The 15576-nt window shown below is 35.8% G+C and overlaps 1 protein-coding gene across 1 annotated transcript in view; it reads left to right on the top strand.

Moving 5' to 3' along the window:
• TRHDE (thyrotropin releasing hormone degrading enzyme) overlaps window positions 1–15576 on the top strand; it is a 398970-nt gene that overhangs the window by 279826 nt on the left and 103568 nt on the right. Inside the window, exon 7 of the mRNA XM_060025259.1 lies at window positions 1534–1599. Within this exon, the coding sequence (XP_059881242.1) occupies window positions 1534–1599 (66 nt within the window). The remainder of the gene's footprint in view (window positions 1–1533; window positions 1600–15576) is intronic.

Consider the following 15576-nt stretch of genomic DNA (forward strand, 5'->3'; position numbering starts at 1 on the left):
AGAAGATACAGACTAAGAAGCAAAAGAAAGAGCAAAGAGTAGAAGGTGTGGGAAGAAAATATACCAGAAGAGGCATACAACTCTATGGCTTGTCCAGCTCATCATTTGTTGAGTTGTGAATAAAATACCAGTTTTGAGAGCAACTGTGGTGATGACTGAAAGTCTTTGAGACATTTCTTTAATGGTGATTCAGGAGCCTGAGTACTGTATTGCATTAAAAATTTGGAATTACAGGAAACAATTCTGGTAACAAACAATGGAAATTCATTCTTGCATCTCTGTACTGGCTGCTGCAGTCCAGCCCCAGGCAGGATGAGTCTATATGTGGTTCTTATGATTCTCTTATAAAAAAGAGACACCTGGTAAGAAATTAGTTATTGACAGGTACGAATTTGTAACGAGTATGAAGTGGGAAATGTAGTCATAAAGGGATTTATTTCCCTTAAAACCAGGCTATCATTTATATTTAAACTTTTGCTGCTTATAATTCACTGCTTCATACAATTTGGTGCAGATTGTAATATCTCCTTGAAGGCTTATTTATATTTTACATACAGATTTGTGATCATCCAGGCTTAGCCATCATTTCTTGGAATGTTTCACATTGATTACATGTCAGGCTTTTTGCACTGATATTGCTCTACAATAAAATAACTGTTCTCAAAGTGAGATAGACTCTTAAATTAGTATTTTCTTCTATTAGTCTAAATATTTATATCAGCCACGTAAGTGTTCTACTTGTATATGGATTTATAGAAGACTCTAAAAGGGAAAAAGAAACAGGAACTAAAAATCATTAGCTTGATATAATACTGACAGCTAATATTTCTATCATGGTTACTGTTTTTCAAACCCAGCTTGAACTGCTTACATACAGTAATATATTTAAATTTCAGAACAACCATAGTAAATTGGGACTATTATTGCCTACACTTTACAACTGAGAAAAGTGAGGAACAGAGGGGTTAAATACTTCTCCTGGGTAAACATGGAGGGTAATCCCAGAGCCAGGATTTGAACCCAAGCAGTCCGACTGCTTGGCATTCCTACTGTCCACTTCTATGGCTAAATTATTCTTGATTGGACTAGGGGTAGAGTATGTAGCTGTGTTACTTCAAAGCTATGTTTTAACATGATTATTTATTAACATGGTTGTCCCTCCCTTACTAGATTATGAACTTGTGAGTACATGAACCGTGTCTTATTAACTTCATCATATACAGTGCTCAATAAAACTTTATTATTCCTGAATTACAGCTTATTACCGCTCTGAGAGATTTTATCCAAGAGACTTCTATTTTGAAGTCATTGGTTTTATATCCACAAAACTTTTAGATCCACAAAACAAAAAATGCAATTGTTACCTCTAAGTGAAGTATTTCATTCATAATTCTCTTATTTCTTAACTATTTTAAAGAATAAAATAGCATGAATGAAGCAAATTATTTTTTATGGGTATGGAATAATTTTAGAATCATGTGACTTGGTTGAAATGTTTTTTTCTTTCTTTTAAAAAAATACTCTTTCTTACAGGGTGCTGCTTTAATTAGAATGCTGGCTAATTTTATGGGCCATTCAGTATTTCAGAGGGGTTTGCAAGTAAGTAAAATGCTTTCTATTTTCTCTTACACTTTTCCTTGTTCCTGCATTTATTTTTTTTCCCATTTATTTATTTATGGCTGCTTTGGGTCTTCGTTGCTGTGCACGGGCTTTCAGGGGCCACTCCTTGCTGTGGTGTGCGGGCTTCTCTTGTGGAGCACAGGCTCTAGGCAGGCAGGCTTCAGTAGCTGTGGCGCACAGGCTTAGTTGGTCTGTGGCATGTGGGATCTTCCCAGACCAGGTCTCGAACCCATGTCCCCGGCATTGGCAAGCGGATTCCCAACCACTGTGCCACCAGGGAAGCCCCTCCTGTATTTATTTTAAAGATATTTCACAGCTTGGGAAATTGCTAATACAAAATGCTGAATTTGATGGAAAACTTTAAGATGAATAAGGTGAACAGTGTCGTTCCACATGACAAATGAAAGTGGTAGACAAGATTCCATACCAACCCACAAAACTCCAACTGTTATACCATTTAGAATCTCTTTAATATGCATTTTAAAACTGAAGTAATTTTCAAATATATTAGATCCTAAGTATTCTATACAAGATTTTATGAAAGTCTGATTCCCTTTTCTTCCATTTAAAAGTTCATATAAAGTGAAAACAAGTTATGTTAGCCTTCTTAGAATTATGTATTTGAGAAATTCTTAACGCTTTTTTTCAGATATGTGCCTTTTATGTTGTTTGCTCTTTTAATGTTGACATACATAGATTGTTATTTTTTCCAAATATATTTAAATGTTTTTTTAAATTAGAAAATGCACTGTTTTAAAAAAAAGGGGGAAAAAAGAAACAGTTTTATTATCATACATTTATAGTGTGAAGTATGGAATCTGGGAGTAGATTCTTAGAAAAGGAGGATTCTTAAATTCTTGAAAGCAAATATAGAAAAATAGAACTTTTATTCCATTGAATCTGTTGGAGTAAATCACGTTCCTAGCAGCTGTGATTGATGAATTATTTATGATGCGTTCTACTTAGAAGTGTCCTTAAAGTAAATTGATGTTCACCTGAAATACAATTATGCTAAGACAGAGAGAGCAATCAATCTTAGCTCTTCTTAGTAAGCCTTTCATTCTGAAATTTAAATAAACTACATATGGGATCAGGTCATATTTTAGTAGTGTAATTCTATCTTTACCCAAAATAAACCAAAAGATAAAATACAAAGCAAGAGTTAAATATGTTATGACAAAGCTATAAATACGTTAACACAACAGAGAAAAAATATATAAATTTCTTGAAGAATAATTTCCCTTAGAAAGTTTTTTTACCGAATTGTCCCAGCAGGGGTTGAAATTTACTTTAAAATCAGCTCTTCCCATTAGGGACACCTTCAGAATAGCTGAATTCAATTGAACCTGTCTGCCGGGTGCTAAAGTCTCTATTCTGATCACATAGTTAGGAAAATCTTTTTTCTCTAGGTGTGCCCTCCATGAATATCAACTGTCTGGAGAAACATCCTTCCTTATCCCCACTCCTTTGTTTTTCCCGCTGAAGATGTAGCATGACAGTACAGTTCCACAGAATATCTAAGCTTTCATAAGGGCTACACAAACTGAATTTGATTTCCTAGTAGCAAGTTGATGTGAAATCATTTTCTGTATACAATTTTTATTGGTTTTTTTTCTCACTTGTGTGTATAGATTTGCTTGGGAGATTGAATAACTATAGTTATGTTATCTGGAAAGAATTATTGTTTTGCAACATTTTTCTTTATCTTGTCACAATTTCTATAGTACGCAAAATACATCAATATTTAATTCACCCTTTTCTACTGACTCAGTCCGTTCAGTTTTATCTGAAACAGTTAGACTATACCCTCTGACCCCCATTATATTAAACTTTCATTTGAAGCTTGTTTTAATGTGTGTGCCTTTATGCTCTGATACTTGATTTGGTTAATTTTCAACTGTGGGACTCTTGTGTTTGTCAACATTGCATTTCATTTGCCTTGTGACATCTCATTGATCAGATAGATCTTTATCCTTCGGTACTTCCCTTGCAGCTTTATTTATACTCATCACTCACACTGATTTAGTGTATCATCAGCAGTTTGGATTAGTTTACGGTAGATCCCTATGTCTATTTAGCGTATCATCAGCAGTTTGGATTAGTTTACAGTAGATCCCTATGTCTAAGTGATAAGTTATCATCTCTCGTGCAGGAAGATGTATGGAATACAGTTTGGAAATGACCTCCTGTACAGACACTTCATGTATGGTACTGAGTGGTCACAGAGTTGATATTAATATATTTCCCATCCACAAGGCTCTGGGGAGTCTTGGTTTACATGTTGTTGAAAGAGCTAATCTGGACTGTCAGCACTTACCTCTGCTGGAAAATCTATTAACTGTCTTTACATTAACCATGGATATTTCTGTGTTGACAAATGGAAGTTTATATTTGCAGACAGAGCCAGGGTTAGATTTATAGATGTAGGCATCCCAAGTTGCAGATAGTATATTTTTCATATATTTTCCCCTCCCTCTCTCCCTCTTCCTCCCTTCCTTCCTCCCTCTCTTCCTTTCTTCTTTCTTCCCTCCTTCATCTTTCCTTTCCTTCTTTTTTTCTTTTTGTTTTAGTACTTGGACCTTAGCCCTGATGTTTCACACAAGGACAATAGTATAATGGTGGTTTCTTCTAGAACTTGTGTTCTCTTGTATTTTCTATATCCTAATTAACCATCTTAAGCTCTTTTGGGAACAAAGCAAACATTTTTTACAAATACAACCACAAATATATAAAATATGATATATTTACATGATATAAATTTAAAATATAATTTAAATAAATATATGATATATCATAATAAATATACATAGATATAAAATAAACTGTAAATATATTTGTATATTAAATATAATAATATAGAAAGATGGGTCAGTTCACATGTTTATATTTAACTTAGCAAGTATTTGAGTATGGATTCAACTACATTTTTCTACTTTTATAATATTTTGTATTGGACAACATATTTCAGGTTTCAACTTATACATATATCCTTCAGTAGGAAGGGACTCCTGGTACCCATAAATCCATTTGATCAGCTATCAGAAAGTCTGGTGGTAAACACTTTTATAGTGAATAATACAACTTCCCTTGGTCTCATCTTTTTGATTTTTTGGTCTACTTCCCTTATTTCTTGAATTTTGTCTGATGCTTAAATGGTTCAGTCTTGCATAATTTTTAAAATAAGTTACCTCAAAACTTCTTACAGTATGTAATAGACAGAACATACATTCTATCTATTTAGAATGTAATAGACAGTATATACAGTCATAAAAAATTAGTCCTGACTACCATTAATGCCAGCTTCTGTTTTGTTTTGATGTTTAAATTGAAAACGAAACACAGCAAACGAAGCTTGAACCCTTGTTGGATCATGTATGCCACTTGTAAATAATACACTTTTAAAAACATAGAAATATTTGTATTTTTGCAAACTCTGAATAGCTATTGTTCTTCCATAATCGATTTCCCAAATCAATAGCTGGCATATTTTGGGACACAAGAGGCAATGGAATAAGTAGAGAGAAACAATTCTTATTCCTGTTTCTAATTAATGATGGGCTTTCTGCTAGTCACTAAACCTTTTGTGGCCTCTGACTTTATAGTTACAAAATGCAAGAGTAGAATTAAATGCTCTCTAAGATTTTTTTCATCTTTCAGATTCTCTGCATCTAAGACATTTAATGCATTTTACTAGCTAGACAATTTGGGTTTGATACTTTAATTTAGGACAGCTATTTCAATTTGATGGGAAAATTTGTTAACTAGATGTGCAAAAGTGTCCTTGAATCTTCAGTTAATCATCTGAGTATTAAGACTATTTGGCTTTGACGCTGTTGGGAGGGTTAGTGAAGTGGAAGTCAGGAAAGCCACCGCTAGATTTCAGAAAATCAAGAAATTTTGGTGTCACAAAGAAACAACACCCATACACTCAGTGTAGCCCTAGTCAGGTTTTGGGAGGGAGTGAACTTAGATGTGGTTGTTCAATCCACCGTCGTAACCCAGAAGTCCTTGAATCACTTTCTTCAGTTGGCTTCGGTGGCACTGTGTTCTGTGTGTCATTTTAGTTCACCTCATGCTCAAACCCTATTACTGTAAGAATTGCTGAATCTTTCTGAAATTCTCAGATTTTTAATTTCCTAGGCTTCTTACTGTTTAAGTACATATATATTAGTTTTCGCCCATATGTAGCAATGTTTATGTGTATAGAGCCAGTAAATTAGGATCTACTTCTTTTACCTTGTTTTTATAATTTAAGCTTCCACAGCTCAAATCCTCGTTCTTACATAAGTATTCTAGGCTTATTTTTAAAGTAAATAATTCAGATAAGGATTCTTTTAGATAGAATTGTTTTCACATGAATTTAACCTTAGTTCATTTTCACTTGTTTTAATCTCCCTAGTAAGAGTTTTTAAATTTTTCTTTGAGTTTTTTGGAAATAAAAGAATAAAGCTATAATTTTGAAATCCTCAGATAACATTGATTGGCTCAGTAGCTATTAAAAAATAATTAGTACATAACTACTGCTTTTTCTTTTCAAACAAAACAATATTGTTTTAATGATCTGGCAGTACCATTCTTCATGTTGTTATGAGGCAATACCAGGGAACTGAAATTATGAAGAAAGATCATTGCTAAACTTGATATAAATTCACTCTGAAATCCATGTCAGAAAGTGAGTCACCTTCCTGCTTATCCAATGAGGGTAATTCAGTATCATTTAAAATATGGTTGAATAAAGAAAGATTTCTCTTGATTAGTATTTAACTGCTCTTTTCCATAAGGTAACCTACAAAAAGATGTTCGCCTCCAATTATCAGGGTGGAAATTGCTTATGCAAATCAATGTAAGGCAATGAGGTGTGGATAAAAAGCAAAAGGGAAATATCATTATTATTGGTTTGTGCTCATAAAATTCTGATAGCCTAAAGGTAATGACAGCACAAAGCTATAGGGATTATTAGTAGCAACAACAAACTCAATAACTTGTGTTCCAGTGAGAAGTTATATGTTAACATATGTATACAGGATTTTTATTTGAAAACTGCAAACTTATGTTTGTGAAAGAGTGTTTGCTCCCTTGCATGTAGGTTTTTAGATAAATGAAAAGTCAGAAAATAACAGGAACAGAGACCATGTGTCAAAGTTAATTTCCTTTCTGAAGAGATTGTATTGTGCTTTTATCCAGATGGAAGCTGAATCATGCTTAATCTAAAATTAAATGACCATAGATAGGTTTTGTTCAATTTCTCCGTGTTTCACTTAAATCACTGTGCAGTTTTAGGTATGGTATAGGTAGAAAGGTTAACTCATCATAATAATTTCTTGTGATCAGTCAATACCATGTGATAATAATACTATCATTGATGATGTTTAGTCATTGGATTTGACCTAATTAACATTTAACTTATTAAAGACCAACTACAAAGCTAAAATTAATGACTACACTATAGAGAAAAATATTAATTTTAAGGAAAGATTCCATGGATTTGAGAATCAAGAATACTATCTCTAATAAAAATCAAGTACTTTAAAAAATTAAATAGCAATAGCTATTCGTATTTCTCAATCAGAGAAAATAACTTCTATTCCTCAATTTCAATGAATTTGTTTGTATACAGCTACTGATTGAATCCTTATCATTTTGCCTCTGAATTAAATGTTGTTAGTTGACTACTGTGACTATATAGCATTAACTAAAAAGCCTTCATTAGTAATGACATATATCTCTATTTGTTCATCCCACAAGCATTTACCCAGCTTGATGGGAGGCTTTAGAAACTTATTCTTACTGGTTTTCTTTTGCCTGTTAGTTAAGAGCTCAAGATATGTTATTCATTTTAACTCATAGGGTTGATACTATAAAATGATGTTTTTGATATCTTTAAAATGTATTTGTGAAATGATTTGACACATTTGGCTAATGGGTGATATATTCGTATATTGGTATGTGTGTAAATGCATACAGATCAGTGAATTGCACACACTGGGGTATGTATACCTATCTGCAAACACTCTCTCCCTCCTTGTAAACGTTACCATTTGGTTAGATTGCTAGTTCAGAGGCACAATAAACTTGCCTTAGAGGCATTTTTCTCTAACCTACTTAGCTCTTGCATCAGCAGGTTTCTTTCGTTTCCTTTTTTAATTTATTTTTTCTCTTATTTTATGTTCTCATTTCAGAATGTTCATGTAATAGCCTAGAAGTATATATTTGGCAATGTTGAAAGTTTTGATGCTAAAGAAACCTTCTAGGTTGGGAAGGTTTTTTTTCTTTTTTACTCACATTTTCATAATTGCTTGGTGGTTCTAGTATATAGTTCAATACTAGTATTATGGCATAGATGTACATAATATTTTTTAGATTTTTCCTTGTTGGCAAACATTTAGATTGCTTTCCAATTTTTGTTAAATAAACAACACTGTAACAATTTTTAAATTATAGATTTTCCCATTATATTTTGATTGTCTTTTCATCTATATTTCTCAAAGCATATTATCAATTTTTCTTCTGAAATATTAAGCCAATATATAATGGTAGAAATAAAGTTTGAAAGTTCTCTTTTTATAATACACTAAGCAAACAACATTGTGTCTTATTTTCAAAATACATTTCTTACTAATTTAATAAGTAAAAAATTGCTATTTCAGTGTATATATTTTTATCACAATTGAGGTTGAAAACTTCCATATATTCTCTTGCATTTCACTCTTATCACTTACTTTCTTATGACATATTTATCCATGTGTTTATCTGTTTAAAAAACTGAAGTTCTACTTTTTTATAACATAACTATTTATAAATATTCAATAGTTATAAAAATAATGAACCATAACATTTATGCAACTTCTTTTCCCTATCATATCTAAATGTCAAAATTATCGTTCTGAAAAACCATATGTTATAAATTAGTGGCTTAAGAGGAGTGCTATAAAGACCTATCCTAAGTTATGTATTTAGAACCTATCCTACAAAAGGTTCAAATGTATTCAAAATTCCATGTTGATCTACCTTTGTGTTTCTGTCTATGGAAGAGAAGGCTCTGTGTTAGTATGACACACAAAGAAATGGGGCTATCCATTTGTCATCCTGCATCTCATTTCCTTTTGCAATCAGTCTCTCGTATTCATCTTTTCTCTTCTGCTCAAGATCTCTCTCTATGATTATGTTACAGATCATTTTCCCTCCCTTAAGAGCAATAACTCATTTTAGTATTAAAAACTTTTCTTAGTGCTTTGTGCTAATAAACCAAAATTGTGATTTCTCTTGCTGCATCAGCTCTCTTTAGTTTTATATCCATGTTGTTCACCCATCAGATATGTTCAGTTATTCATTTATTCCACACATATTTATTACATAGCCACTCAATGTTAGACACTATGATAAATACCAAGCATTCAGGGCATGCTGCACACAGCAGATATGCCCCCTGATCTCATGAATCATATCACTGGATAAGATTGATACTAAAAAGGAAAAAAGCAAATACAGGCCTATTTACTAAGTGTGATAAATGCTAGGCAGGAAAAAAATCGGATGTTGTGTGATAACATATGGATGGGTGGGTCAGGTAACTTTAGGTTAGGTGTTTAGAAAATCCTTCTTGGGAAGAAGGCATGTGTCTTCAGTTCTGAAGGATGAGAAAGAGGTGGGGGTCTGGGGAGATCATTCCAGAAAGGTGGAAGGGCTTGTGCAAAGGGCTGAGGGAAGGAACTGAGCATTTTCAAGGAAAATAAAGAAACTAGCATAGATGAGCACCGTTAGTAGGGGCAAGAGATGAAGGGGGAGATGAAGGCAGGCGCTAATTGTGGGATGCCAAAGTGCACTGTGCTTAAGAGGGTTGGGTTTTATTCTGAGTGCAGTGGGAGGCTATTCAACAGTTTTAAAACTGGGATGTAACATGGTCTATATTTAAAATAGTTATCTGACTAATTGTAATAATACATTGGAATTGGAGCAATCAGCATACCAAGAGAGGAGGAATCAGGTAATAAAATTAGGAAGATATTTTAATATTCAGGTGAGAGATGATAGAGGCTTAAATAGTTAGATGTACAGAGACATGGATGGATTCAAAATGTTTTTTGAAGAGAGAATGAAGTGGACCTTGGGATAGATTGGGTGAAGACTGGTAGTTGAGAGATGAGGAAGAAAAAGTACCTAGGAATGATTCTGCAGTTTCTGGGTTGAAGGCCTGAGACCAAGCCCTGAAGGGCTGTAGCAGTTGGAGGCTGAAGGAAGAGGAGGGGGCTGGTAAAAGAGGCTGAGGTGGAATAAATAGTAAGAGAGGCAGGCAGAACACCAAGGGTATGGTGTTACTCGTGTCAAGAAAAAAGCCTATTTCAATAAAAAGGAAGTGAGCAAGGAGGTTAAATGCAGCCAAGGGGTAGAGCAGAATAAAGACTAAAAAGTGTTCCTTTTGGCAGTTTGCAACTTAATGACTTCAGTGGAATAGGTTAAAGAGTGTCATACAGAGTGAAGTAAGTCAGAAAGAGAAAAACAAATGTATATTAACGCATATATGTGGAATCTAGAAAAATGGTATAGATGATCTTATTTGCAAAGCAGAAATAGAGACATAGACGTAGAGAACAAATGTATGGATACCAAGGGGGAAGAGGGAGTCTGGAGGAATTGGGAGATTGGGATTGACACATATACACTATTAATACTATGTGTAAAATAGATAACTAATGAGAACATAATGTATAGCTCAGGGAACTCTACTTAATGCCCTGTGGGGACCTAAATGGGAAGGAAATCCAAAAAGGACGGGGTATATGTATATGTATAGCTGATTCATTTTGCTGTACAGTAGAAACTAACACACATTGCAAAGCAACTATACCCCAATAAAAATTAATCCAAAAAGAAAAGAGAGGATGGGAAATACCTAAGTAGAGATAGTGTATGTAGGATAAAATTTTTTAAATTTGCCAAGGAAGGAGATCAGAAAAACAGGGTAGGTAGGTAGAAGAGGATAAGGGCTAAGGAAAGTTTCTGTTTTGTTTTTTAAAGATGGGAGACAGTTGTACTCATTTTAGACTGTTAGAGAAGGAGTCAGGACAGAAGAGTTTTGATAATGTTGCAGAAGAAAGAGACAACTGGGATTTTGGTTCTTGAGACAGTAAAAAGACTGGTCTTTGATAGGAGAGACCCTTCCAGTAAATTTGGCAATTGGAAAATAAAGGAGTTCATTTTCTGATGAATTCTTTTTTAAAAATTAATTAATTAATTAATTATGCCACACTTTGAGGCTTGTGGGATCTTAGTTCCCTTACCAGGGATCAAACCTGAGGCCACGGCAGTGAAAACACCGCATCCTAACCACTAGGCCGCCAGGGAATTCCAAATTCTATGTTTTTAGTGTTATCTGAGGCAAGGTCAATAGCTGAAAGTGAGGTAATGCTGTCCAGTAGACAGATTTGAAGACTGAGGATTGGGAAGAATAGGAAGGCATGGCTGCCTGGTTTTATTGAGTGCCTATTTGAGTTTGGTGCTTATGAATTTATAAGAAAGCACAGGGGCTTTCCTGGTGCTGCAGTGGTTAAGAATCCGCCTGCCAATGCAGGAGACACAGATTCAAGCCCTGGTCCCGGAAGATCCCACATGCCGTGGAGCAACTAAGCCCATGCACCACAACTACTGAGCCTGTGCTCTACAGCCCTCAAGCCATAGCTACTGAAGCCCGTGTGCCTAGAGCCCGTACTCTGCAACAAGAGAAGCCACCTCAATGAGAAGCCCACGCCCTGCAACGAAGAGTAGCCCCAGCTCGCCGAAACTAGAGAATGCCTGTGGGCAGCAACGAAGACCCAACGCAGCCAAAAATAAATAAATACTGTGAACCAGTTTTTATTTTAAAAAAAAGAAGAAGAAAACACAACTGCTCAATTGCCTTATTTTTTCCTGTGATGCTCAGCTGTATGGGTACAGGTTTGAAGAAGGCAAATACTTGAATTTATCCAGGAATGGGATATTTGCCAGCTAGCCTAATTGAAAAACAGAGCTGCAAAGGAGATGAGGCTGTTTGTTAGGAATTAAGATAAACTATGAAATAGAAGCTGGATAACCAGGGAAACAAAAACAGGAAGGATCTGATAGACACGTACCCGTCATTAATAATGTTAACAGTAAATAACATATTAGTAAGTGTATATTATTTTAACACTGAATAAAAGAAATCCCCCATGCTTCTGAGCATATGGGAAATTTAATCTGTCCTTATGGAATTCCCCTTATGTTATGCCCATTAATAGGAGAATGTTCCAGGGAACTTTATCAGGCCAAAACATACAGCGAAGAACCGTCTGTTCTCATCCACACTGATAGTCAGTCGTATTAGTTTCAGGAAAGAAGTGAGATAGTGCATGCTGCTCGAACGTTCGGTATGTATCTTGCCCAAGCCTAGCCTTTCTGGTCACCTGGAGGTTAGTGTCTTTGCTGCTTTAGTGCTCCCTTAGGTATGGCTATTTTGTGCTGAGGAACCTAACTAGTGCCCCCATTTCATGGGCCCCTCCCCCCATTAGTGGTCTTGTCACCTCAGTAGACCTCTGCGAAAAACAGAGTTCTAGACCTCACGGTCTCTTTCTTTCTCCAGACTTGGATAAGGGAAGGTTTCTAAGCTTTTCTCAAATCTAAAGAAGCTTTGATCTCAAATTTTTTTCTTGCAATTTTACTTTTTAAAATTAAAAAAAAAATGTCCTCTGGGCACTTTCCTCCTACAAGTTAGTCCACTTAATCTCCTTGGGCCTCCAGAGCATTTTGACTTCTCTTGGAGGTAGGGTTGAAGAAGAAGATGTTGACTCTAGATTTTTTTCCCTTGAGCTTGATCTTAAAATAACTAAAGTTTCTTGGGTTCTTTGTGTGGCAGGCTTTTTTCTTCCTAAGTGCTTTACTTGTTTTATGTCATTTTCTATGCACACTGTTCTCAAGTAAGTGCTGTATTATCTACTTTTTCCAGCTGAAGAAATTAAGGTTTAGAGAAAATAGATATCTTACCCAAGATCACATGACTGGTAAGGATTGGCCTGAATTCTTAGTTTTTCTGAATATGCACACTACCTCTTTCTCAACTGAGTTTCATTTTCTTCTCAGTGAGTGACCAGCACCGGGGGCTGAGTGAGAGAACTCCATGTACATGGCCTGCAGTCAGTGGGTATCTTGATTTACAAAAGGCAGTATATTCTTACCGGCCAGGATATACTTTTATCTGTTTTGTGAGCTTGCTGTGGTCCAAACCCTTTACCAGGGCATTCAGAAAAAGCAATTCACAGACTTCAGTTTTACCAATAGACTCATTTTATGTCTCAGTAATATTTCAAGCTAGCAGCAGAAGTGAGAGGTGGGGATATTTTAGTACCCCAGAACACCCCTATCGACTTAACATTCACGCCATTTTGCTGACAGGTGTAGGACCCTGTCAGGTTGTTCTGGGATGGAGTACAAATTCAGCAGTGGCAATACTGCGCCTCTGGTGATGCTGCTGCATGTTGGGGCATTGATGGTATGATCTATAATTGCTAAATAAAAGGCGAAAACAGAACTGAAGTGAGAATACGCCATTGTCTGTAATTTCAGGCAAACAGGCAAAACAATCTTTCATGGGCTAGCAGGTTGTTTTGATTTAAAATTTTCTGGCATATTTCACAGCCCTTTAAGAGACTATACTGATTTTACAAAATTTACACTCATTACGTGGAGTAATGGATTTTTAAAACATGTGAAATGGGGCTTCCCTGGTGGCGCAGTGGTTGAGAGTCCGCCTGCCGGTGCGGGGGACGTGGGTTCGTGCCCTGGTCCGGGAGGATCCCACATGCCGCGGAGCGGCTGGGCCCGTGAGCCATGGCCGCTGAGCCTGCGGGTCCGGAGCCTGTGCTCTGCAACGGGAGAGGCCACAGCTGTGAGAGGCCCGCGTACCGCAAAAAAAAAAAAAAAAAAAACATGTGAAATGCCCTTTTGTTCCTATGGAAATATCTGAATATTCCTATATCTAAGTAAGCAACTTCTGAAAGTAAATTTAAGTTAAACACACATTTAAAAAATCAAAATCAAAATGGCCTGCAAGCAATGATATAACTGACTTTTCAACTGTTATCATCGTAGCTATTCAAACAACTTTCCTTCCTAAATTCCACCTCTTTTTTATTGTATCCTGTGGTTAGAAACTGCTGTACCTCAGAATGTTTGGTAATGGTTTCTGTTTTACAGGATTTCCTCCTTGGAAACTTGTTATAATTTAATAATAAAAATTTAATAATTATTCCTTTTATCCTTGGTTCTTATCTAGTAGAATTAAAATGTAAACATTCTTTTATTTGCATAGTGCTTTTTCAGTACTTGGCTACTTGTTTTTACTTAATTTCATAATCTCCAACCAGTATTCAGGCATTAACAAAAATAATATTTTGACCTATAGCCTAGATTTCTTGTGTTTTAGTTGGTCATCTGTCACTGTTTTAGTCTTTTACTTCTGTTTCTCAAGGTCAGGGAACGTAGAAACATCCTCTGAAATGCATGGCCAGGCTTCAGATGGGTTTTATCCAACCCGTGTGTGACATTGCTGTGATCTGGCAGCTTTTAATCTGCTTTTGTTGTTGTCCATGGATCCCTTTAAGATCACTTTACCCTAATAATGCCCACACTTACAAATACTTAATTCTAGACCTTATGGTTCCCAATTTAAAAGCCTCTGCTCTAGAGGCTTTGCTTAAAACACAAGTTTTGCAGAGTTTTATTTTTTATTCTTGTCGCTCTCTGTGCACTCCTCTCTGTGGAACTTTCGTATCTTTTTTTCCGACCTTCTTATCTGCCTCTTTTTTTTTTTAAAGTATCCACCTCTTCCCTCCATACCTAATAATATAAAAGCCCAGTTGATTTACTAAATAGAACTGGGTGTTCTTTGTTTTACGTTTTGCATAAGTCCTGAGAGATTGTTTCTATTTTTCTTGCTGAGGAAACCAAGAAACTGTAAGACATCTTTGTTTTGTATCACCCATTAGTGTTGTACCAGTCAGGATTTTGGGTTGCAAGCAACAGAAAGAAACTGACTAAATTAAGCAAAAAGGAATTTTTTGGAAGGGTGTAGGGCAGTGCTTGGAATCATTGGCAAGTGTGGAGAATCAGGCTTACAAAACAGATAATAGGAACTAAAGGAGACTCAGAAATTAAGAAACCTAGCCAAGGTCATGTCATAGTACTGGCTGGTTCTGTTGCTGCCATTAGCATGGCTGTATCTGGACCCTCAGTGTCACTATTACAGGGAATGTAATTTCAGTGATTGCTGCTCCTTTGCATTGATCCTGTAGGATTAACAGTCCTGGGATGAAGTATCCACTTGTGTCCATGTTTTAGCTGACGGAGAGTGGAGAGGATTTAGAATTTTGTCCCTTCCAAGTGAGAGAGCCCTCACTTTCCTCTCAGATTCCATGATGAGGTATCACCCTCATATAAAAGTGGTGTTTAAATGCCAGAAAGCCAAAAGAATGACAAATGCCCAGTACAAATATTTTGAGGTACAATTATTCTTAATAGAAAGGAACAACAGTTTAAACCCTTGCTTCAAACTTCTTGTCACATAGTCAGAAAAATCAGTGCTCGATTTACCTGGCGTTTCCCAGACTATTCTTGCAAGTAGAAAGGATCCTGCTTCCCAGGGTCACTGAGGCCTGGACTTGCATCCCTTGTCTCGTTGGAGAAAACACTGTTGGTGGTCTACCCATAAGCTAGTCTCCTCTTCTTTCTTATAAACCAAATTTTGATTTTGATTGGATTCTCATCCTCATCTATATAATCATATACTTCTTAGGACTGGGTCCTGACTTGTGCGATCCCCACCCCCAAATTTCACTAACAGATTTTGTTTTGAGCACATGATAGAATTCGGCTAAACGGGAAACGTGGGGAGTTTGATGTAGGATTTGAGGGAGAGTTTTTCTGATTCTTAAACAGAGATTCTCAGAA

Source organism: Delphinus delphis, chromosome 11, assembly GCF_949987515.2.
Source record: "Delphinus delphis chromosome 11, mDelDel1.2, whole genome shotgun sequence".
Classification (NCBI taxonomy): Eukaryota; Metazoa; Chordata; class Mammalia; order Artiodactyla; family Delphinidae; genus Delphinus; species Delphinus delphis.